This window comes from Pollicipes pollicipes, unplaced genomic scaffold (assembly GCF_011947565.3).
Source record: "Pollicipes pollicipes isolate AB1234 unplaced genomic scaffold, Ppol_2.1 Scaffold_3087;HRSCAF=3621_pilon_pilon_pilon, whole genome shotgun sequence".
NCBI lineage: Eukaryota > Metazoa > Arthropoda > Thecostraca > Pollicipedomorpha > Pollicipedidae > Pollicipes > Pollicipes pollicipes.
The window spans coordinates 27,606,126-27,627,716 of record NW_023596225.1 but is presented as its reverse complement, the minus strand read 5'-3'; the positions used below and the strand labels follow the sequence as shown (position 1 = coordinate 27,627,716).

Sequence of the window (21,591 nt, the reverse complement as noted above, 5' to 3'; positions counted from 1 at the left end):
CGTAGTGTCGTTCTATGAAGGTGTCCTGGATGTGCAGAAGAGCATACGTATCAATATAAAGGCCTGTGGTGGCAATTCAAAGCGGCGTTATCATGAGGCCACCCCTGATGAGGTGCGCACCCTAATGTCAGGAAGGTTAAGGCAGCCTTTAGCCCGTTTGGTGGCCGACAATGGTTGGCCAATTCTACTCCATGTGGGCCGGTCCACCAGCTGTGTGCAAACGACGGCGGAGGCGCGGTACCTTCCTGCCCCTACATCCCGCCGGTCAGGGACCTCTGCAGTCCAGGGCGGGCGTGCGCGACTGCACGAGGCATGACTAGACAGAATTTCACGAGTCGCCGGGCCCACACCAGCGCCAGTGGCGTTACCACGACGGGAAGCCGATGGATGGGTGGGCGCGAGGGAGGAAATGGTTCATGGAGCGAAGCATGTGGCGCCGTATTTATGCGCTGTTTCGACCACAGCGGCATTGTCCCATACGGTGATTCTGACATGACCCGGGTCACGACTGCGCATTTGCTTTGGGTTTTATGGGGTTTGTGCCGGCGTGACTTCTCTCTGTATCGTGGCCTGGGTTCGCGCCGTCACATAGCTGGCGCCTAATATTGGTAACATCCCATCAGTCTGCGTTTTTAGAATAAACATAAAATGCCACATGGTTTGAGACGGTCAGCTGATGCGGTGTGTGAGAGCAGTGTGGCCCTTGCTCAGATCATCATTCTGCTGGTGCTGATACACGGCCAGCTGGGCATCAGTGCCGTCATCGGCTGCTTCGTGTCCATCTTCCTGCTGACACCGCTGCAGTTCGTTATCGTGAAGAATCTGCAGGCCAACAAACACGTGCTGCAGGTGAGCGGAAACAGTAAGGGGAAAGGAGGGAACGGACCGTCACGTCAGTATATTGCAAACTAGACCTGTGCGTCTGGTCTCATCGGCGGGCGCAAATCTCAGAAATGTTGACAGAAATAACGTCCAGGGGTGCACACGAACATGTGCCTAGACATTGCCAGAAATCCTAGTCCGGAAAACAGCTCCGAGATCCACCAACAAGCCAGCTTTCCGAAGCTGAGCTCGTCCGCTCCAGCACCATGCTTGACTGTGCTGCAGGCGAAGAGCGACGAGAGCTGAGCCGCTCCATCGAGTTCGTCAACGGCATCCGCCAGCTGAAGCTCAACGCTCTCGAGTTCGCCTACGAGAAGAAGATACAACTCGTCAGGAAAAACGAGCTGAAGCTGCTCATGAAGGACTCGTTGTTTTGGGCCCTGAACAGTGCGTAAAGGCGATGTTCATGCTCTACGTTGGGTGTCCGAAGGCTGGAATGCCATGCAAATGTCTGATGAGTGTGCAAATGCATAATAATCTATAAATTGGCATACGGCAGTTGAACACCATAAACTGGCATAGGCATTGGACAACGACCTTGAATGTACAGCGTCATGTATTAACTAGACATATTTTTGGTTAGATGGCTTTAGTTGTTATCAGTTGTTATCAACTAGTTGTCATCCCCTATGATTTTCATCACCACAGTCGTTCTCATTTATCAGTGTCTCTTGCTTCCATGCGCCACTATCGGCCGACCGGTTAACCATTCCTCCGTTTTATCGAGCGGAGGCGCCGCCTCGCCCTGACCCCTGTGACGTGGCTGACCCGGCATGAACCCTCCCGCAGTGTTCCTGACGCAGGCCTCGCTGACGGTGATCACCATGACTACATTCGGTCTGTACAGCCTGCTGGAGAGACAGCCACTCGTCTCCTCCCACGTCTTCAGCGGCGTGGCCCTCTTCAACCAGCTGACTGTGCCGCTGTTCGTGCTGCCCAAGATCGTAAAGGCGATCATCGGTGCCTGGGTGAGGTCCGCGCTCGGGCTGCCAGCAGTGAGCTCTGCGCTCGGGCTGCCAGCAGTGAGCTCTGCGCTCGGGCTGCCGGCAGTGAGCTCCGCGCTGGGGCTGCCGGCAGTGAGCTCCGCGCTCGGGCTGCCGGCAGTGAGCTCTGCACTCGGGCTGCCGGCAGTGAGCTCCGCGCTCGGGCTGCCAGCAGTGAGCTCTGCGCTCGGGCTGCCGGCAGTGAGCTCTGCACTCGGGCTGCCGGCAGTGAGCTCCGCGCTGGGGCTGCTGGCAGTGAGCTCTGCGCTCGGGCTGCGGCAGTGAGCTCATGCACTCGGGCTGCCGGCAGTGACCCTCCCGCGCTGGGGCTGCCGGCAGTGAGCCCCGTAGTGGGACTTCTGGCAGGCTCACACCAGTCTGAAGCCAACGTGTATCGCCATGCTGAAGGATAACTCGACAAGGGAGGCTGGCTGGATGTCTCACCCGAGACCGTGGGATGCGTAGCACGGGTCCTATGGAGCGTCCTGTATCGGGAGCGTTTTGTACATTCGCCAAAGCTCACGTCAGGATCCAGCTTTGTATGGCTCAGCAGTCTGGGAATAGCCGGTAGCGAGTCTAGCTAAAAGAAGCATCGCATGCTTCGGGTTCTGGTCTGAGTGGAAGTGGCTCACAGATCCCTTCCTCTACATCAACACCTGACTGGAGAAGTTGGGTCACAGGGCCTAATTTAAGCTCCGCTGTAGCTGTGCTGTACAACGCCCACTTCCTCTCCCGGTGGTCCCAGAGCTCTAAAATGACAAACTGCGAACGAACCGGCAACTCGAAATCTAGTGTGGCGGTGTTTGCACAGAGCATGCAGCGCTCGTGGCGTGTGGTGATTATGACCGCTAACCGTTGATCGTAAAGCAGCGGATTGTAAACAGTGAGCCAACGCGCCGGTGTGTGGCGTCGGCCAGTGACGGCATCGCGTCTGTGTCTGTGGCCGCAGGTGAGCATCGGCCGGCTGGGGCGACTTCCTCGGCCTGGCGGAGGTGGAGTCGCTGCGTCGGCAGTCCCCCCGTCTCAGGGGACGCCAGGAGCCAGCCCGCGCAACCCCCTGGTGGGTGCTCCTTTCGCGGCGCAGCTCCCGCACACACCGCACCCGGGGCACTGTGACCGTTTGGCGGACTTGGCAAGGGGCACGGGCTGACGGCGTGCTGATGTTGGCACGTGGCGGCAGCTGATCACGCTGATCTCGTGCATCTGATGTGGCAGCATGTTTTAAGTGCTATCTTTGGCTGTTTTGTGCTTTTTGCGTTATCCATTCACTTCAATCTTCTTTTTATCCATTTTTTTCAACCCACGTTTTCAAGCCTGCGGTTTCTTGTAACAACGTTGGTTAATTCGCGAAGCGTTTTGGTTCACGTGCCTAGCCACAATGCGAGCACAACGGCGCCTTCTCTCGCAAGTTTGACCCTGGCGTCCCGCTGTGGGGCCATTCCAACGCTTTGTTAGTATACTTTGGTTCGGTTTTACATGGCATGCGTACACTAGACCACTGTGTATCTGTGGCGTTCAGCCAGGCGTTTCAAAACCGAAAGGGAAACGCATCCTGTCTGCGGGTGTAACAATAATCTTACCTCGGGTGAATGTGGGAGCGAGGTGCCGATCTTTTTAAGACACTTCTTCCATGCAACGTCCAATAAGCATATCTGTCATAACACTTTACACACGTCGGGAAGGCTTTCTTCAGTCTCTGTATTTGAGTTCCTGTGCCGGCCTATGTAAGGTTAAAGCTTACTCGTGTACAATCATCACACGCCGAGCTCCCAGTGGATAGCTCTGTTGCTCAGGTTCCAACGCGTCCGACATCTCGCTCACCGCCGTGAGGACAGATAATGCCAGCGGCGGTTAATATTTGCATGAGTCAGCTAAATCCGACGGCTGGTTATATTGTCCTGTTATCCGCTGCGAATAGCACGTGACGGGGTCCGAGGGTCCCTGACGCCCGACCGACGCTGCTCCCGGCTGTCTCGGCGTCTGACGGCCACCTGCAACCGTCCCCAGCAGGGGCCCCACCCATCGCTGTCGACGACGACGACGGGCAGCCGCTTCGCCGGAGACGACAGAGCGGCCGGACTCGCTCGAACTCTCGCCCCCGGAGGGCCCGGCCTGCCTCTGGGGCAGCCAAGACTCCGTATTCGGCCTGCAGAGCATCCCGAGAGGCCGACGAGGAAGTGGACGCGGCGGCCGTCGCCGTGGCTGTGGCCGCTGCGGTTTCGAACCGGACTGGCGGCCGACGGCCAGCCCAGAGCGAGCCGCATGGCCGCCGGCGACGCGGCCGCGCAGACTGACGACGTCCCGAACGGTGGGCCGCCGCAGGGGAACGGAACAGAGGACGACGCCACAGACGTGCCGCCGCCGACCTTCGTCGCCCCGCCTCCGCCTCGACCCCGCCACGGACAGGCAGGAACGGGAACGTAACAGGCCCAGTTCGCGTGCTCCAGCCACTGAACCTGCAGGCGGTGCGCTTCGCCGTGGACCCCGTGGAGCCAGATAGGATCCGGATGGGGAGACGGCGGCGGCGCGGGAGGCGCCGTGTGGTGCGCGATGGAGCAGGCGTGCTTCAGCTGGCGGCCGGACGGTGAGGCCGACACGCTGGCTGACATCAGCCTGGTGGTGGCCGCGCGGCCGGCCTCACCATGATAGTCGGACCGGTGGCAGCGGCAAGTCGTCGCTGGTGGCCGCACTTCTCGGCGAGCTGCGCCGAAGAGCGGCTCGGTCACCTGGGCCAGGTGAGAGGGAGACGCATCGCTGGCTGGGCTGCGGGGTGGCCGGGTGTCCACAGCTAAATGGTGCCATATGAGGGCAGGAAACAGTAAATCTTCTGATAAGCCTCTTCAACTTTTCCCTGCCAGCACCTACCGGCGACATTCAGCACTGGGTCCGGACTGACACGCAGTCCATGGCACTCATGATGTCCACTGTCGCCGCCGCGTTGCCCTGGCGCTTGGTGAGCACGTTATTGTCGCCGCCGCGTTGCCCTGGCGCTGGTGCGCACGTCACTGTCGCCGCCGCGTTGCCCTGGCGCTGGCGAGCACGTCACATCGCGCACCAGACCGTCGCGCCGCGGCTCGCTCCGACTGAACCCCGTCTGCCGGCAGCTCGGCTCCACTCGCCTACGCCTCGCAGTCACCGTGGCTCTTCAACGACTCGCTGCGCAATAACGTGCTGTTCGGGCGAGGGATGAATCCGCGCCGCTACCGGCGCGTGCTGGCCGCCTGCGCGCTCGATGAGGACATCATACTGCTGGGGCCGGCCGGCGACAGCACAGTGATCGGCGAGCAGGGCGTCGTGCTGTCCGGTGGGCAGCGGCAGCGCGTGGCCGTGGCGCGCGCGCTGTACTCGAACGTCAACTGCGTCATTCTGGTGAGCCCAGGTCACGTGGTGGTGATTTCCTTGTGCGTCGGGTGTCCTGAATCATGTGCAATAGTGTCAGCCGTAGATTTCCTGTGCTTTGTTTATGACATCGGATATGCGACGTTGAAACCAGAGTTCTCTGTAGACAGGCCTTGTGAGGTGACTGTTAATCCTGCGACCCGAGTGGTTCCGACTAAAATGAACTTTCGCCAGCCTGCTGGATAGGTCGAGCGGTTGTGCGGCGTCACATGTAGGTGACCGAACAGCGACTGGAACCGTGAATTTTCGCCCCGCCGCCGCCGCATTAATGTCAGCCAGATGCTGGCACAAGGTGTGGAGCGAGGAGACTTTTATGTGAAGCCGGGTAGCGAGGCGTGATCTCTCGAGTGTGCTCAATGTTAGCTTGGTGGCAGTCCCTGCTGGGCAGGACCGGCCGCTGCTCTAGGCTGCTGCATTGCTATCACTGCCCCACGTGCGCCAGAGCGTTTGTTTAGCACCAGCGCAGTATGCTCACTGCGCGTGTCCCAAACTGGCACTTTTCCGGCGACATGTCTTTGATTTAAACACCAACGTGAGGACACGCCTTCGGTTATTTGAATGGGGTCACGGCCTTGACCGAGGGCGTGGTCCCGTTTCAGGACGATCCGCTGTCCGCGCTGGACGTTCATGTCGGGCTGCACGTCTTCGAGAACGGCATCAGGAAGCTGTTGGTGCAGCAGGGCAGGACTGTCATCTTGGTCACACACAAGCTCCAGTATCTGAAGCACGCAGACCAGGTGTGGTTCAGGAAGTCGGCCTCGGGCCTAATCGTTGCACTGCGAATCCGACATTATAGGCTGACGGGATACAACTGTAGGAGTGTGGGGGGGGGGGGGACTGTTGGGAAGACTCTGCGCTGTCTTGCGACAACAGTTGGCAATGTGTTTTACAGCGTTCCTTATGAAAGATGGTAAACCGCTTACCCTCTGCTGCGGTAACTATTATAACACGGGTCATTTCTCGATGGCAGCATTTCTTGGAGCAAACGATGATATCCGTGACTAATTTCATTTCTGGATTTAGGAACGCATTGAGGCTTGCTCCACTGGGCACGGTTACATGCTCTATACGCTAAATTAATGTTTTTTTTACTGATTTTCCATGATGCGTAGAATTTTACATGATTTAGCACGTACATGTGCACGTACATTTAGCAGGTCATTACTGTAATAGCTTGTGACGGCTATTTTCCAGGATTTATAGGTACATGATGATGAAAAACGCATTCGAGGTGAAAAGTTAGGGACTGGTTTGATAGTCCTGACGATGAACCATATATTTCACTTCTGCCCATCCTATTTTTTGAGTGTTTCGAATTTAGCACTAATTTAACCTTTTCACGCCAGCATATTAGACAGGGACCTAATTTAATACCATATATAATAGGCCATTTCAAGGGCGAAACTCATCTTGTGTCGTCAGATCTATCGAAGCAGCCGGTAAACGTTACTCGGGGAGCATTTTTATGAAGACACCGCAAATATTAAATGACACTAAATCAAGGGTTTCACTCCTGTTATCATATTTTCGAGTATTTCAGATTTGGTTTGAAATATGTCCTTGTCTTATAACATTTACTTGGAAAAACCTGTCTGCACAATGCAACATAACCTGGAATTTCGGTGACTCGGTCGTCCAGTCTCTTCGCCGGACTCACTTGACTGAAGACACGTAGACCGCCGACTAAACTCGGCACCAATCCATTGATGCGTTTCATTGGTAAAGTAATGGTGGAGTGGAAAGGTCTCCTGCCGACGATATGGGCTTTTCGATGTGGGCCTGTTTCAAGGTCTGACCAGCCTTGATTTTGGCGATGCCATGTACGGAGGTGTATCGGACAAAACATGGCAAGATTTACTGCACTCGCACATTGGGCAAAATACAGCCTCGAGCAATTAGCTCACGTCGGATGGCGACGCCGTGCCTCGCAATGCATCTCCAACGTCATCTGGGAGGCAGCTTTGCCGCCATCCGACGGGTGTACTTCTCAGTTGACGGTCCGACCCATTTCCTAGCTTCCTCCCCAGTTGGCTGTCCCGTCCACGAGTCATGCCTCGGTGCCCGGTTGATAGCTACGTTCTTCGATGGCAGCCCCGTTTCCGGTTCATAACGCCGTGCCCGACTGATGGCTCCGCTCCCAGATGATGGCCTCGTCCCCAGTTGAAGTTACACCCCATGTGACGGGGAGCCCCGTCCATTCGTGGCGATCACGTCCCCATATGGCAGCCGTCGCCGGTAGCAGTCTATCCCCAGATAACAGCATGCCGCCAGTAGTAGCCCGTCCCCAGATAACAGCCCGTCGCCGGTAGCAGCCCGCCCCCAGGAAGCGGATCCGTTTCCAGCAGCGCCGCTCCCTGCCCGGCTGACGGCGCCCGCTGGCGGTAGGTGGTGGCGCTGGAGCGGGGCCGGGTGCGGCAGCAGGGCACCTTGGCCCAGATCGCCGAGGCCGACCCGGAGCTGTACCGGCGCTGGCAGCAGCTCATCCAGCTGAACCAGCAGCAGGAGAACCAGGAGGCGGCCGCCGAGACGCGGACGGCCCGCGAGCGCTGGCGCTTGCTGCAGAAGATCCAGAAGGCCAGCCGGCTCATGACGGTTAGTAAACGAGCCCGCATCTAGCGTGAGACGCGGTGGTGCGGACAGGTCTGGGACAGAAGTCGCCCGCCGGGGCCGGCCTCACTGGGGCGGACAGGTATAGCATATACTGGTAACAGCATACTTGCCAGCACAAGTTACAAGCCTAGCAGCGAACATCATGCGATGGCGCGCTTTTACCTGAACTCGTTCCTGAGTGGTGTCGTTGATTGGTTCTTCCCCCCCCCCCCTCCGCGGCCCCCGTGTGAAGTACAGACCGGGCTGTGCCGGCACGGTGCGCGCCCCTCTGAACGCCGCGCGTTCCCGCCCACAGGCGGCGCCGGCCGTCAGCCGCGACAAGTTCTCGTCGTTCCGTCGCGCAGCGCTGGGGCGGCGCTCGTCGCTGCGCCACCACATGTCGCACGGGCTGCCAGTGCCGCTGGACGTGGGCAGCGACGATTACGGCGCGGTGCCTCGGCGGCGCGCCACCACCGGCGGCCGCCGCGGGCCGGCGGCCGGCCTGGCGCTCAGCGTGCGCCGCCGCCTGTACCGCCGCTCCAGTTCGCTGGGGCCGCAGGCGCCGGGCGCCCCAGCCAGCCAGCACGCGACACGCCGGCAGAGGACGCCGAGCGCCGGTACGAGTCCCTGCGGCTGCAGCGGATGGTGTCGTCGCCGCCTAACATGCCGTCGCCGCTGGTGCCGGCGCGGGGCTCCGTCTCGGACTCGGGTCGCCAGCTGCTCAACCTCCTGCTGCGGAGGTGAGCTGCTGAGGATGTGAGCTGCTGAGGAGGTGATACTGAGCCGCCCGCTGCGGGGGTGAGCTGCTGAGCAGCCTGCTGCGAAGGTGAGCTGCTGAGCCGCCCGCTGCGGGGGTGAGCTGCTGAGCAGCTTGCTGCGAAGGTGAGCTACTGAGCCGCCTGCTGTGGAGGTGAGCTGCTGAGCCGCCTGCTGCGAAGGTGAGCTGCTGAGCCGCCCGCTGCGGAGGTGAGCTGCTGAGCAGCCTGCTGCGAAAGTGAGCTACTGAGCCGCCTGCTGTGGAGGTGAGCTACTGAGCAGCCTGCTGCGAAGGGGAGCTACTGAGCCACCTGCTGCGGAGGTGAGCTGCTGAGCCGCCTGTTGTTGAGGTGGGCTGCTGGCCGGCCTAGTGGTATGGTGTGCGCCTCAGTACGGCAAGACTGGGATGAGGGCTGGTGGCGCTGATCGCTTTTTAGAGCTATGCTTACGTGCTATGGGTTCGCTGGCAGGTGGAAGCTTCCGGTGGCCCGTTCCGAGGGATCCGTGCTGGCTCTTATGTCATAGAAAATAGTTTTGATGCGGTCATTGGTGTTTTATGCGCTTACTTTATGGTCGCGTAATTTCAGCGCCGCAACAAGGTTGTTTCGTTGGCTTGCTCTATAAGTCTCCAATTACATGGAGCACCAACCATCCCTCGCTGCCCTGAACGCCTGCCTCTCACCAGCCCGCCGCCCTGACCGCCTGCTTCCCCCTGTGGCAGGAGCACAACCAGCTCTCGTACGTCGCCTGTCGACCCCCGAGCGTGACGCTACCCACCCCGAGCAGATGGCGCCACTAGTGCCGGCCGACCCGCCGCCGCCGCCGCGGCCCCAGCTGACACGCGCGCTCTCCATCGCCTCCAACTACAGCGAGATGTGACCGCGACGAGGAGAAGGTGAGCCAGGCTGCACCAGTGCCGAGACATGGAGGCTGCACGGTTGGCGGCGGAGGGTCCACAGGCCCGCGGTGGAGGTCCCACAGACCCTCGGTGGTGGTCCCACAGGCCCGCGTGGAGGTTCCACAGACCCTCGGCGGAGGGTCCCGTAGACCTTCGGCAAACGGTCGTCCCAGCATACCGCGGTGGGGTCCTACAGACCCTCGGCGGAGGTCCCACAGGCCCGTGGCGGAGATCCCACATGCCGCGACGGATGGGTCCCACAGGCCCGCGGTCTGTTCGGACGAAGAGCTGTCTGTCGTGATCTGACACGAGATTGTAGTTACAGATTAAAGCGCGTTCTCTGACAAATGATTTTGTTGGGTTTTTCCTAATGCATATGCATGAAATGAAACGTTGGCTTAGCGCTCTTGTATATCTTCAGTGCCGGTATTTGATTTATTGATTTACTTTAAATGTATCGGTCTGGCGCATCATTGATGAGTTGGATCGTTCGATAGAGGTGCATTCAAACACAATGAAGACGTCTGTACTCTGTGTGTGCAAATATTCATATAAGGCTTATATAGTTCCGGATCCGCATCTTCGCTTGCACTAAGCTACGCTCTTATGCTATTTACCGTTTCCAGAGTCTGACCTGGACTCAAGACGCTTTCTAGACGAAGACAGGGAAAGGGCAAAGATTTCAAAGCTGGTGTACATCACGTACATGAGGGGCGTGCGGATTGGGTTTTGGCATTTGTACCTCGACCATGGTTCTGCTTACTCAGGGTGAGAGTAGATAATGCCAGACCTCTACCTTATTCACTGATGGCTCTTCAGCCCTTCATGGGGGGAAGGGGGGGGGGGGTAGTAGCCTCTCCCCGGATTGTGGAAATGGACTGCTGAGTTGCACCAGTAAGGTCCACCAAATTTTCAGCATACCCGATGGGTGATTAATTAAACACGCCCTGGACCGAACCCAGTGTTGGTGTGTTTGATCGGGCCGCCCTCAGCCGTGGATTGCAAGACGGACCAAACTTAGTCTACTGCCCAATCGGTTCAAGCCAGACCTATCACTCCCCATTATGCTTGAGTATTGAGGCTCCACAACTTCACAGACATGTAGCCTTTCCATTTATGCTACGGTGCATGTCACTGCCATTCAAGGGTCGTCGTGTGAACAACGGTCGTCTGTTATGTCACCGACTGCTGCATGAACTGCAAATACAGCCACCACGACCTCGCGACCGCCTGACTAACGCGCGGGCACCGCCCACCAGCCAGGCGCACACGTGGGCACGGACGTGTGGGCTGAGCAGGTGGAGCGAAGCGGCCAGCCAGTGGAACCGCAGCCACAAGGACCAGTGGCAGCAGGCTGGCTGGCGGCAACGCCACTCCCGCGAGCGCCGTGGAGTCGGAGGACGTGTCGGACGCGTAGAGGCGTTCATGGCGTCCGAGACGCGCTCCTACCTGCTGGGTGTACGGCGTGCTGTCGGCCCGTCGCCGTGCTGCTCGCGCTGGCTGCCAACCTGAGCGGCCAGTGGGCGGGGTGCGCGCGGGCGCCGCAGCCTGCAGCGCCCGCCTGCTGGCCGCCGTCACGCGCGCCCGCAAGGAGTTCTTCGACCGCACGCCGGCCGGCCGCATCATCGACAGGTTTCGCCCAGGACGTCAGCTTCATCGACAAGGTGCGAGAGAGCGGCGATGGGGGCAGTGGGAGGAACTGGGAGAGGCCGCGGGAGAATGTGGAGGTCATGGAGGGTTAGTGCGGTTAATCGAAGGCGCTGGAAGGCCGGAATACCGGAAGGAATAGCTAGTAGGTGGTGGGACGCAGTAGAGGTCACTACGATTGCGTTGGATGCGGTTGCAGGAGACGGGGGTGATGGGAGGCCCTAGGAGACGGCGAGAGATGCTAGAGTCGATGAGAGACGGATGAGATGCTGCTGGGAGGTGCGGGAATGGTGGAGGCAGGGCTCAAGATGTGGCCTGGTGTCTGTGGTACTCTGTTATCTGTTATCTGACAGTCTCTGTGATAGCGTGGAATGTCTGCGAGATTTGCCATTGCACTCTCGCTTGTTGGTGATGCATTCGTATGACCGCCTTTCGGAAACGACTTTTAGCAGCAGAAACTTAAAGTTGCTGTCTCCACCGTAGGGTTTCATTGATCTCTTCCGCCTTGCTTATTCTCGTATATCCTTATGTCCTTATCGTGCATTATCGTCTAAACATGTTTACGTACAATATTTTTTCGCATTAAGTTGTAGATCAAGGGCTACCATGGATGTGCGACGTAAATTTTGCAGTGTGTGGGTGGGGGGGGGGGGGGCTTAGCAACATGGCTTGAATTGGGTGATCCCAAGCAAGCTAGCTGGATGCCTAAGGAGCGCAATCCGTGACATGACTAGTTCTGGCTCATGTTCGAAACGGTGTTACGCATGACTTAGCTGGTACTTCTTCCTACACTTAAGTGCGGAAGTCCTGACATTTTAAAAATCAATTGGTGCGGCCCGGAATGGCAAGGATGTCCCCAAACGTGCCTGTGAGTGGCGACTTCTAAGTGGATGCATAAATTTAACGCTGGCGTTCTCTTTCCACAGAAATGGCATACTGAGATACACATGCTGCTTTTCTTCGTCCTTCAGTGCTTGACAGCAGTAATAGTGAACGTCGTCGTGACCTGGTGGTTCATCTTCATCGCACTGTTCATCACCGTCATCTACTACTTCTGCAGAGATTCTACAGAACATTCGCCATGTGGGTGACCGCGCTGTTGATAACAGCCTCCGTTGATTGCTTGGTGCGTTATGACCACCGGTACAGCATCTCTCTGTCTTCAAATCGTTCACTGCACATTATTTTTATCATTGTTCAACGTATTACACGAAATTACATTTTTGTTCGTAGATGTTGGAGTCCTTACGTCTGCTGGCTTGTTGCGCGTGCCATTTGCCCTCCGCCCTGGCGGAGCATCTCCAACTCATGTGATCTTTTCCGAATGATTTCGCCTTGCCACGCCTGGTCGGGGCACAATTTCCACGCGCCAGCGTGATCCCCTAGTAATGTGGAATTGAAGTGATCACCTGTATGTGTCGTTTTAGGTACTTATACGCACGACCGCGCACATGCCAAATGTATATCCTTATCAACGACAAGTTCCCTGAATATTGCATTACATGAAGCCGCGTATTTATGTTAACATTTGGATTCCCAGGTCATAGCCTTGGGGTCAGATCAGGTCAAACGAGGTCAAAATCCACATTGGTGTCCAAGGTGCCCCCAGTACCTAGACGCGTGTTCTAACCAAAAGGCCATTGGCGCTCATTTAATGTCGGTAACCTTGTTTTATCTTTCGCAGGTCGTAGTGACCAAACTCATTCAAGACTGCTTTTTTGCATTGCATTTGAATAAGCGTCAAGTATTACGCTAGGGAGTGTTTTCCTGAACCAAAATGCTAACGTGGGTCATTTTAGATCAGTGACCTCTCCTGACATGTAAGAAGTCCATGGGAGATTTACAATGCGGTTCCTATTATCAATGAATTCAAAATGAGCACTAGAAACTTCCGCGCACAACAAGCTTTCCAGTAGTAAAACAGATTGGTCTTGACCTTTGTCCGACGTCCATGCCTGACTCTTGGTCCATGGAATATAGTCTCTCAGTTGTTGTGTTGCCTAAAAAATTAACTTACAGATGTCTGGCCTTGTCTAACATTCCGTTGTTGCATCAGATTGGATGATTTCTTAGACATTGTCTTCGTTGATTCCATGGCTGACTGACCTCCCCTAGGTTAGCGACCTTACAAGGTACGCCTAAATTTCGAATATCGAACGATCCGCTATTCAATCGTCTACAGCTATGCAAAATGTGGCGTGGCTGCGCTGCGCCGTTCGGGAACCATTTTAGAAAAACCTTCGGGGGCCAAATTGACCCCGGAGCGCGTATCAAGACATCCATAGACCGTATGAGGTGCTCGCAGACAGCAGCGCTGTTTCGCAGACCAGTTGGCGAGGTTAACAGTGAACTAAATGGCAAAACCTGCCCCGAAAATACGCCCACAAGTGGAATTCTCTCCGGATTTGGCCCGCTTTCTTCTCAAAGATGTGGTCTGGAGCCCAAACTGGGGTCACTTAGACTGAATGGAAACTGTCTCCGTGCGCAAAGACAGTCAGAGTAGGCCGCTGGAGACGGTATTTCTTCAGAGGAGGGAAAAATGGGCATCGTACCCAATGACGTAACCAGGCCGGGGCAAAATTGGGGTGCAAGGGCCCTTTCAGCCAAGCAGTCCGCTCCGTTGCTATAAAAGGGCCTTGATTGTGTATTTGGAATGTTTGTAATGTTTGGGATCCCACTTTGGTTCCTTTAGGCCCCTTTTTGTGTTTTAGAAACCTCACGGGCGTCTTAAACCGCCAAAATGATCCCAGACATTCGCTCCCGGGAGCCTCGCCGCCTCCAAGGGCAGAGGGAGCTACATGACCACAAACGTCTTCCCGTGTTGCCTACGCCATTCTACGCAACATAATCCACCTACACACGGAACATATATTTCTCTGACCTGGCCTTAGTCGCATTCTTCACTAATCGATTTTTGAAGGGTTGAAAACAAAACGAGGCTTAAGCGGAAGCAGGTTCGAGACGGGCGCAAGCCTGTTTGAAGTCCATTGTACCGCTAGCTGCCTAAAGAAATAACGCACTTTTTTACTCTTTTGAATTTCAACCATTGTCTTAAAGCGTAAGACATTGAAACATTATTTTCGGACGACCCATGGCGCGACGTATGAAAGCAGGGCATTCCGACTCATTGATGAACGATAAACCATCCGCAAATGTACGGAAAGAACGACATGCATAGTATGACACGTAGGCCATCAGCTTCCATCATCAACGACATACCATCCCGCGCTGGCGTCTGTCTGTAAGTCGGCCCGCCTCTCTGACGCTCTCACCGGCTCACAGTGAGCTGCAGCGGCTGGACCACATCGCGCGCGCGCCCGTGCTCTCTCACCTGGCCGAGACGCAGGCCGGCCTGAGTGTGGTGCGCGCGTACGGCCACCAGAAGCGCTTCTTCGCCACGCTGCTGCAGTGCGTCGACCTTCACCTGCTCACCTCGCTGGTGTACGAGTCGGGCCAGCGCTGGCTCGGCATCGCGCTGGTCAGTCGGAGGGGGGACGGGGACGGGGGTAGCTGGCGGCCGGCTGCCGCTGCCGCAGCGCTCGGGTGTTCTGGTTCCTAGACTATTGCTCGGCGTCTTTGACTGACATAGGCTCAAATGTTCGTATGACGATATGTGCGCGTCATCAAGACTGCCAGTCGCAGAAAAGTGAAAGAGACAGAAGGCATAAAAACACGGAATGAATCGTAAGGGAATCGTTGAGACAAAGTTTTATGAAATCACACCTCCTGAGTAAACCATGTCCGAAAGGACAAAGAGGATACGAGCAGAGACAAAAGGGCAAGCAGGCGTCATTTACAACATAAACAAGACTCGCGGCGGTGTAAACAGTGTCTCCGGGATGAGCTGGCGGCAGTGTGGTCGTACGGCCCTCCTAAGCACTTCATGTGGGTCGGTCTGTTGCAGGACTACCTGGGGGCTGTGATCGTGTTCGTGTCGAGCGTGTCGGCCGTGACAGTGGCCGTCACCAGCCGGGAGCGCGTGCCGTCGGCTCTCATCGGCCTGGCCATCAACTACACCCTGCTCATCCCCACCTATCTGGTGTGGGTGGTGCGCTCGCTCAGCGTCGTCGAGATGTACATGTGCGCCGTGGAGCGCGTGCACAAGTACACCATGCTCAAGGCGGAAGACTACAGGAAGAAGGCTCTCGGTGGGTGGAGGGAGGGAGAGAAGGGAAGTGAGGAGGTTCGACACCGTTTGAACTCTTGACCTTTGAGGGATACTGTTTTTTTATAATTCGTTTCAACAATTGACACTCTAATGCAGCGCAATGGTCTCCAAATATGCTTTCGGTTTGTTCAAAATTAACACCACATCGAAAAAATCAGTTTCATGCACCAATAATGCGGGCTGGGTTACGAACTATTATAGCGACTTTTATTGACAGTCAACTCACATGACATTGACACCTGTCTCCAAAACGTCGTTTAAATAGGTCACCGGCATTTCGTATGCCAGTTGTATAAATTATGGACCATGCTTAAAGTGGGACTGACCAGCCAGACAGACCTAGTATGCTGCTGTAGCGCAGCCGTCAGGCGACGGGCGGCCGCCGCTGTCGAGTGTCCGCCGCCGTCATGTCCGCCGTGCATGCGTCCCGCCGTCATGTCCGCCGCCGTCCATGTCCGCCGTGCATGCGTCCCGTCGAGTGTCCGCGCGCCGTCATGTCCGCTGCGCATGCGCCCGTCGACGTGTCCGCCGCCGTCATGTCCGCTGCGCATGCGTCCCCGCCAAGTGTTCCGCCGCCGTCATGTCCGCTGTGCATGCGTCCCGTCAAGCATCCGCCGCCGTTTCGGTCCTGCCGTCGGCCGCCGGCTGACCGGCAGGACCCTCTGACGCCCGCTCCCTCTGACGCCCGCTCTCGCCCGCCGGCAGTGGCGCCTGATTGGCCGCGACAGGGCAAGATCGAGTTCATCGGCGCCAGCGTCGGCTACTCAGCGAGGACACGGCCATCGTCAGGGTGCTCAAGGATGTCAGCGTCACCGTCCTGCCCGGCCAGAAGGTGGGGTCGCCGCGCGGAACTTCCAGCTGGCGTCAGCGCAGCACCGTTTGTCGGTGACAGCTGATCATTGAATGCATATAATCTGCTGTAATGCCCCAGCTACAAAGTTGAGCGGAGCTTGTGGGTGGACTCCTTTGTTGTGCTGGCAGAATCCTTGGATTGAGTGGGATTGATCATATGGTAGAATATGCAACTGTAACGTAACTGCACCGAGTATCGCATCGCACCGGTACTCCTCCAGCGTTCCTTCACACCTTGCCGGAGATCATAATTTTGTAATGCCTCAGATTATAACTGTTATTAGGGACGTAACATATTCTTGTTTGCCGCTGATAAACTGCAAGTCTACAAGCTGCACATATGCAGCATTGGTTGCGACCATCGCCTGCGTCCAGGTCCTACCCAACCTCAAAAGTTACTCTGTTTGCCCACAGGTGGCTCTGGTGGGCCGGTCGGGCAGCGGCAAGTCGACTCTGGCCATGGCCCTTTTTCAAATGTCGGATCTGCTGGAGGGCGTGATTCGGATCGACGGCATGGACCTGAAAAGCGTGCCCCTGCACTCGATCCGTTCGCAGGTGGCGCTGATACCTCAGGAGCCGCTCCTGTTCTCCGGCACAGTCAGGTCGGACGACACAGCGGAACCGTTGGCCCAAATAGTTTATTCTACCCCGGTTTGGCCACTCAGCGTGGGACAAATGAATGCGGTGGAACTTAACGTGCTCTAACAATCAAATATCTAGTGTCTGGGCGCTGCTGCATATATGCGCTTTTTGGAGAAAAAAAAAACGTGTTACACATTGCGCATCCAACGCACAGTCGCATCCGCTGTGTTGGTAATCGTTCGTTGGACCTTAAGCGTCACTTCGGACCCAGCCGCCCTGCTAGTTTGACCTTTGGCGCCACTTTGGACCCAGCCGCCGTTCTAGTCTGACCTTTGACGCCACTCGGCTGACCTCGAGGACCCCTTGGAGACGTACACCCTGTCGGTTCGACGCGCGGGCGCCATCATGGTGGCATTCCCAGTGTTGGCTCAAGCGGCTCTGGCATTGTTCCTGCTTTTATTTCAGATCGAACCTGGACCCGAAGTTTGACATACAAGACGAAGAAATCTGGAGGGCTCTTGAGCTCGTACAAATGAAGGAGTATATAAAGAAGCTAGGGAAAGGTTTGGGTAAGTTCGATGAAGCATGTCTCTGGATGTTTGTTGCGCAGGGCTGTCAACCGGAGGTGACAGGCGCAGATTTACCTTCGTTGCCACGTTTTCGACTATTTTTTTTCTCACAGCAGTTATGAAATGCCTTACTCAGGCACATAACTGACCTGGCTAACTAACTAACTAACTAAAGAGTGTGCTTTACCACAAACACTAGGTGGCAGCGTGCCCCAGTGCCTGCTGGCTCCGCGGCGCCGCCCGCCCCACGTGACCGGCGGTGCGCCCCCTGGCAGAGTCGGAGGTGCAGGAGGGCGGCGACAACTTCAGCGTAGGGCAGCGCCAGCTGCTGTGTCTGGCGCGCGCGCTGCTGCGCGGCGCGCGCGTCGTCGTCATGGACGAGCCGACCAGCTCGCTGGACGCCGAGACGGAGCGCAAGGTGCAGGCGATCGTGTGGAAGGCGTTCGAGAAGAGCACGGTCATCACGATCGCGCACCAGCTGACCACCGTGCTCGACTACGACCAGCTGCTGGTGCTGCAGGACGGCCGGCTGGCCGAGCAGGGGCCGCCCCGCCAGCTGGCCAACAAGCGAGGCGGTTTGTTTGCCGGTATGCTGCGCGCCGCGCTCGACCAGGGCGCGTCCCTCACAGACAGGCTGACCTGAGGTCGAGCTGGCGGCGGTCGGCTGAGCTCGACCGGCACGCCTGTGACCTCATCGGCGACGCCGCGGCGTCGATGACTTGCGAGATACTCGGGCCAGTTTCGTGTCGCGTGTGCAGAGAAGTATCTTTAGAGCATTCGGAGGGCGGATCAACCTGAGAGTTCCGCGCTCTGGCCGATCGTGGAACTCGAAAACGGAGAGCCCCAGCGATGAGCCTTCAAGCGTACTGCTAGCTTTTATATAATACAAGTGCTATTTTATGACAACGAGCGGCGTCTTACCACGCATCACATAATGCACAGCCCTGCTCCCGAAGCCTGGTCAGCTAGTGAAACATGTTGGGCCATCGGTAGAGACGGTGCAGCCTGAGCACAGCACCACAGTAGTCAGGCAGTGGACATACACCGTGAGAACGCCCTCCCGATCTGGCCACGTGTTGACTTGGTATCGCCCGGGCGCCGTCCACTGCCGTACCAGCTCGCTGCAGCGGGCAGTACTCGCTCCCAGCTCCCCGTCGCCCAGCCAGCACCGCTGACCCCGCCCGTGACAGACAATTGCACTGCACGGCCGCAGTTTATTCGGCACCGGCATGCGCAGGCGCCCAGGGGAGCGGCCTTCTCGGCCGCGCCCGGCCGGGCACAGCCTGCGACCGCGCAAAACGATGTACCACGACGCGACGGTCAGTCATATTGGGTTGACATTTGATGGCCACCTGGCGGCGGCAACATGAACCGCGGCACACGGCTGGGGCAATCTCCACTGCGTGTAACGGTACAACCAGCCGGCGACTGCGCGCACAACTAAACCAAACATTCGGAGTACGTTGCCGGGCTGCGCTTAAGAGAGACAACATTCTAACCTGACAGACACGAATTTGCGTGAACGTCATGTTTCGCCGCGGTGGAGGATTTTCCCATCCGGCGCCTATTGCGGACCAGCGCACACGCATCACCACTGACGCCGCGCGGGCCGCACCTCGGGGGCGACCGCGCGGCAGACGCGCCGCTCGAAACGAGGACCGCGCCGGCCGCCGCCTCAACACATGCACCGCCCGTTACGGCGTTGTACAACGATTGCACACTCGGCTCGAGCCGAAGCCAAGGCATCTGACCCGGTCCGCTCGGCGCCGAGAGGTGGTGAGCGAACACCGAGATCCGGTGGTGGCGGATGACTGCGACACAAACACGCCAGGAGACATGGACCCAATCTTCGGGTGCGCCCTGACCTGTACATCGTTTCTTATCCGGGGGACCGCTTCCCTCCCGTCCTTGTTGTATGAGTCGTCAGTCGGGGGTTTGCGCGCAGAATGAGTAGCCGAGGGCGATTGAATTGAAGTCGATGTTTGAAAGCACGCTTTGGCTCCTGAGAGCAATTTGAACGCCCAGCAAATACGTGACGCAGGGCCGCCTATTACTTTTCTGGATGCAACCCCTCACTACGTATTGCACGCCCTTGTTGCACTTCGAGGATGGCCGCTAGATTACAACAATCTCTGATACCCTAGTTTACAATATTCATAAGCGTATAATCCAGTTCCAAAGGGCGGCTAACAACAAACAGACCCGTAACTTCGGGTGCACACTAACCTAAACGGCGCGGTGCAGCCACGCGGGCCCACCTTGCACCGGTGGCCGTCAAAAGCCTCAGAGATGTCGATCACGCCCCGCACGGGCGGGGTGGACCCACGCTAAGCTCGTGCACCCCTGAGGGCGGGGCCTGCCGCAGCCGCAGGCGGCAACGGTCCGCGCTCTCAGTCCGGGACCGTCGCCTCATACTGACTGGGAGTCGCCGCCCGCAGGCTCAGCTCCAGTAATTCGGCAAGAATTGTAGACGCATATCACTGTGGCTGGGCGTGGCTGGGCCACCGCGGCACCCTGAGCACCTCGCAGCAGATGCGGCGGAGGGGGAGACAACAAACACAGACACACGCGTGACGCCGAGCCGGGCGCGCGGCGGAACACGTGCCCGCTGCTCGCGGGCGGCGGGCGAGGAGCACGCTCCCCCACCATCGCTACGCTGCGAAATGAACCAAGACAAAAGCTTCGTACAAAAAGAACGCGGGACAAAACCCATTGGTAATGGTCTGCAATGCAGCGGCTCGTCACCTAACTATGATAATATACATAAATCAGGAAACAGCTCATTGATAAGACGCGCCACCACTGTGTGAACCACTGACCTCTTTACATTCACCCCGCACGGCACGTCCCGCGCATTATCTCCGGTTAGGAGGCACACCCGGCTTGCTACGTGCAGCCGTCCGACGGCGGGCGCTCAGTACGACCACTCGCCGGCCGGCCCCACGGCCCGGCCCTGTGCGCGGCCCCGCTCGCCCGGCGGCGGCGGCACAGCACTGGCGCCCGGCGACGGCGCGGGCCGCCTGCCTCCAGGCAGACCGCAGAGATTCACTGTTGGGCAGGCCGCACTCGCCGCCGCTGAGATGCCCCTACGATTGACGCGCGTCTTCGTGGCCAGAGCTCCGCAGTCGACCGAGACGCGCCCGGCGAGCACGCGAAGAGCAGCCGTCGGCCGACGGCCGCTTTCCAGCCGGCCGCGCAGCTGGTGCGCCACACGCACGCTGATGTTCCCCCGATCGTGTGTCTATTCTGAAAACGGGACACGGCGCGCGTGAGATGCTGGCTAGGACGGAGTCTTCATCACTCACGCACAACCTGAGTTTCAGTCACAACTCATCCTCACCTACGACATCTCCAAGCCGGTCCTCGTCACGTGCTCCCACCTAATCTACGACGCACAGAGCGCGACACCAGCATCAGCTAGCCACCAGCTGATCCGCTAGGTTATACTTCTCGAGACGCCGGCCAGCTGCCAATAGATCACAGCAGTAAGGACTGCCGCTGCTCTCACCGTGATCGCCGTTAATGTACTCGATGAGGCCCATGCCCTTGGGCATGTCGGCCAGCGGGTCGTCCGGTCGGGGCGGCGGTTGGTGGCGGAGCCGCCTCGCCCCACATCGGGTCGCTGCGAGCGGCCGGCACGGCCGCCGGCGGCTGCTGGCGGCGGCGGCGGCGGCGGCGCCCGGTTGTCCCCCTGCAGAGCGTCGGCCAGCTGCTCCGGCGTCCAGGAGCGCACCTCGGCCGCCGCCCACGCCTGCAGCTCCTGCTGCGGCGCCTCCGGCCATGCCAGCGTCGCCTTGGCGGCGGGCGCGGCGGCCCAGACCTGCGGCGCCGGCTTGACCTCCGCCTGCGCCGTCCAGACGGACGCGGCCGGCGTCTCGGCCGGCGGCGCGGCCGGCGCGGGCCACGTCTGCACAGCCGACTCCGTTGGCGGGGACCATGCCACCGGCGCCGCCGACTCCGGCGCCACCTCCTGCCAGCGGGCCACCGCCGCCGCCACAGACTCCGCCTTCTCCGGCCAGACCGGCGCACGCTCTTCTGACGCAGCCACCTGCGGCTGCCAGCAGTTCTGCGGGGTTGTCTCCGCTTGCGCCTGAGACGGCCATGTGCTCTGCAATGGCCGTCTCGGCCTGTGGTGGCGCGGCCCAGGCGTTCCTGGGTGGGTGTCTCAGACACCGCCGGCGCGGCCCAGGCGTTCTGAACTGCCGTCTCCTCCTGTGACACCCATTGGCCTCTGCACCGGTGTCTCCATCTCAGACTGGGAAGACC

General features: G+C 58.3%; 2 protein-coding genes across 2 annotated transcripts; both read left to right on the top strand.

The window, feature by feature from the left end:
- Positions 1 to 4,579: 4,579 nt before the first annotated feature.
- LOC119089987 (ATP-binding cassette sub-family C member 9-like) lies at positions 4,580 to 8,328 on the top strand (the record flags this gene model as incomplete). Its single annotated transcript, XM_037212786.1, has 5 exons — positions 4,580 to 4,600; positions 4,970 to 5,234; positions 5,864 to 6,001; positions 7,650 to 7,856; positions 8,170 to 8,328. Coding segments are annotated over exons 2-5 (687 nt in total), but the record flags the coding sequence as incomplete, so codon positions are not given.
- A 2,604-nt stretch (positions 8,329 to 10,932) lies between these two features.
- Positions 10,933 to 20,421, top strand: LOC119089986 (ATP-binding cassette sub-family C member 8). The gene is made up of 10 exons (XM_037212785.1): positions 10,933 to 10,965; positions 12,215 to 12,237; positions 14,437 to 14,632; positions 15,059 to 15,302; positions 16,028 to 16,089; positions 16,589 to 16,776; positions 17,222 to 17,325; positions 17,601 to 17,635; positions 17,708 to 17,836; positions 20,356 to 20,421. The coding sequence occupies exons 1-10, from the start codon at positions 10,933 to 10,935 to the stop codon at positions 20,419 to 20,421; spliced, it is 1,080 nt and encodes a 359-aa protein (XP_037068680.1).
- The last annotated feature ends 1,170 nt before the right edge of the window (positions 20,422 to 21,591 follow it).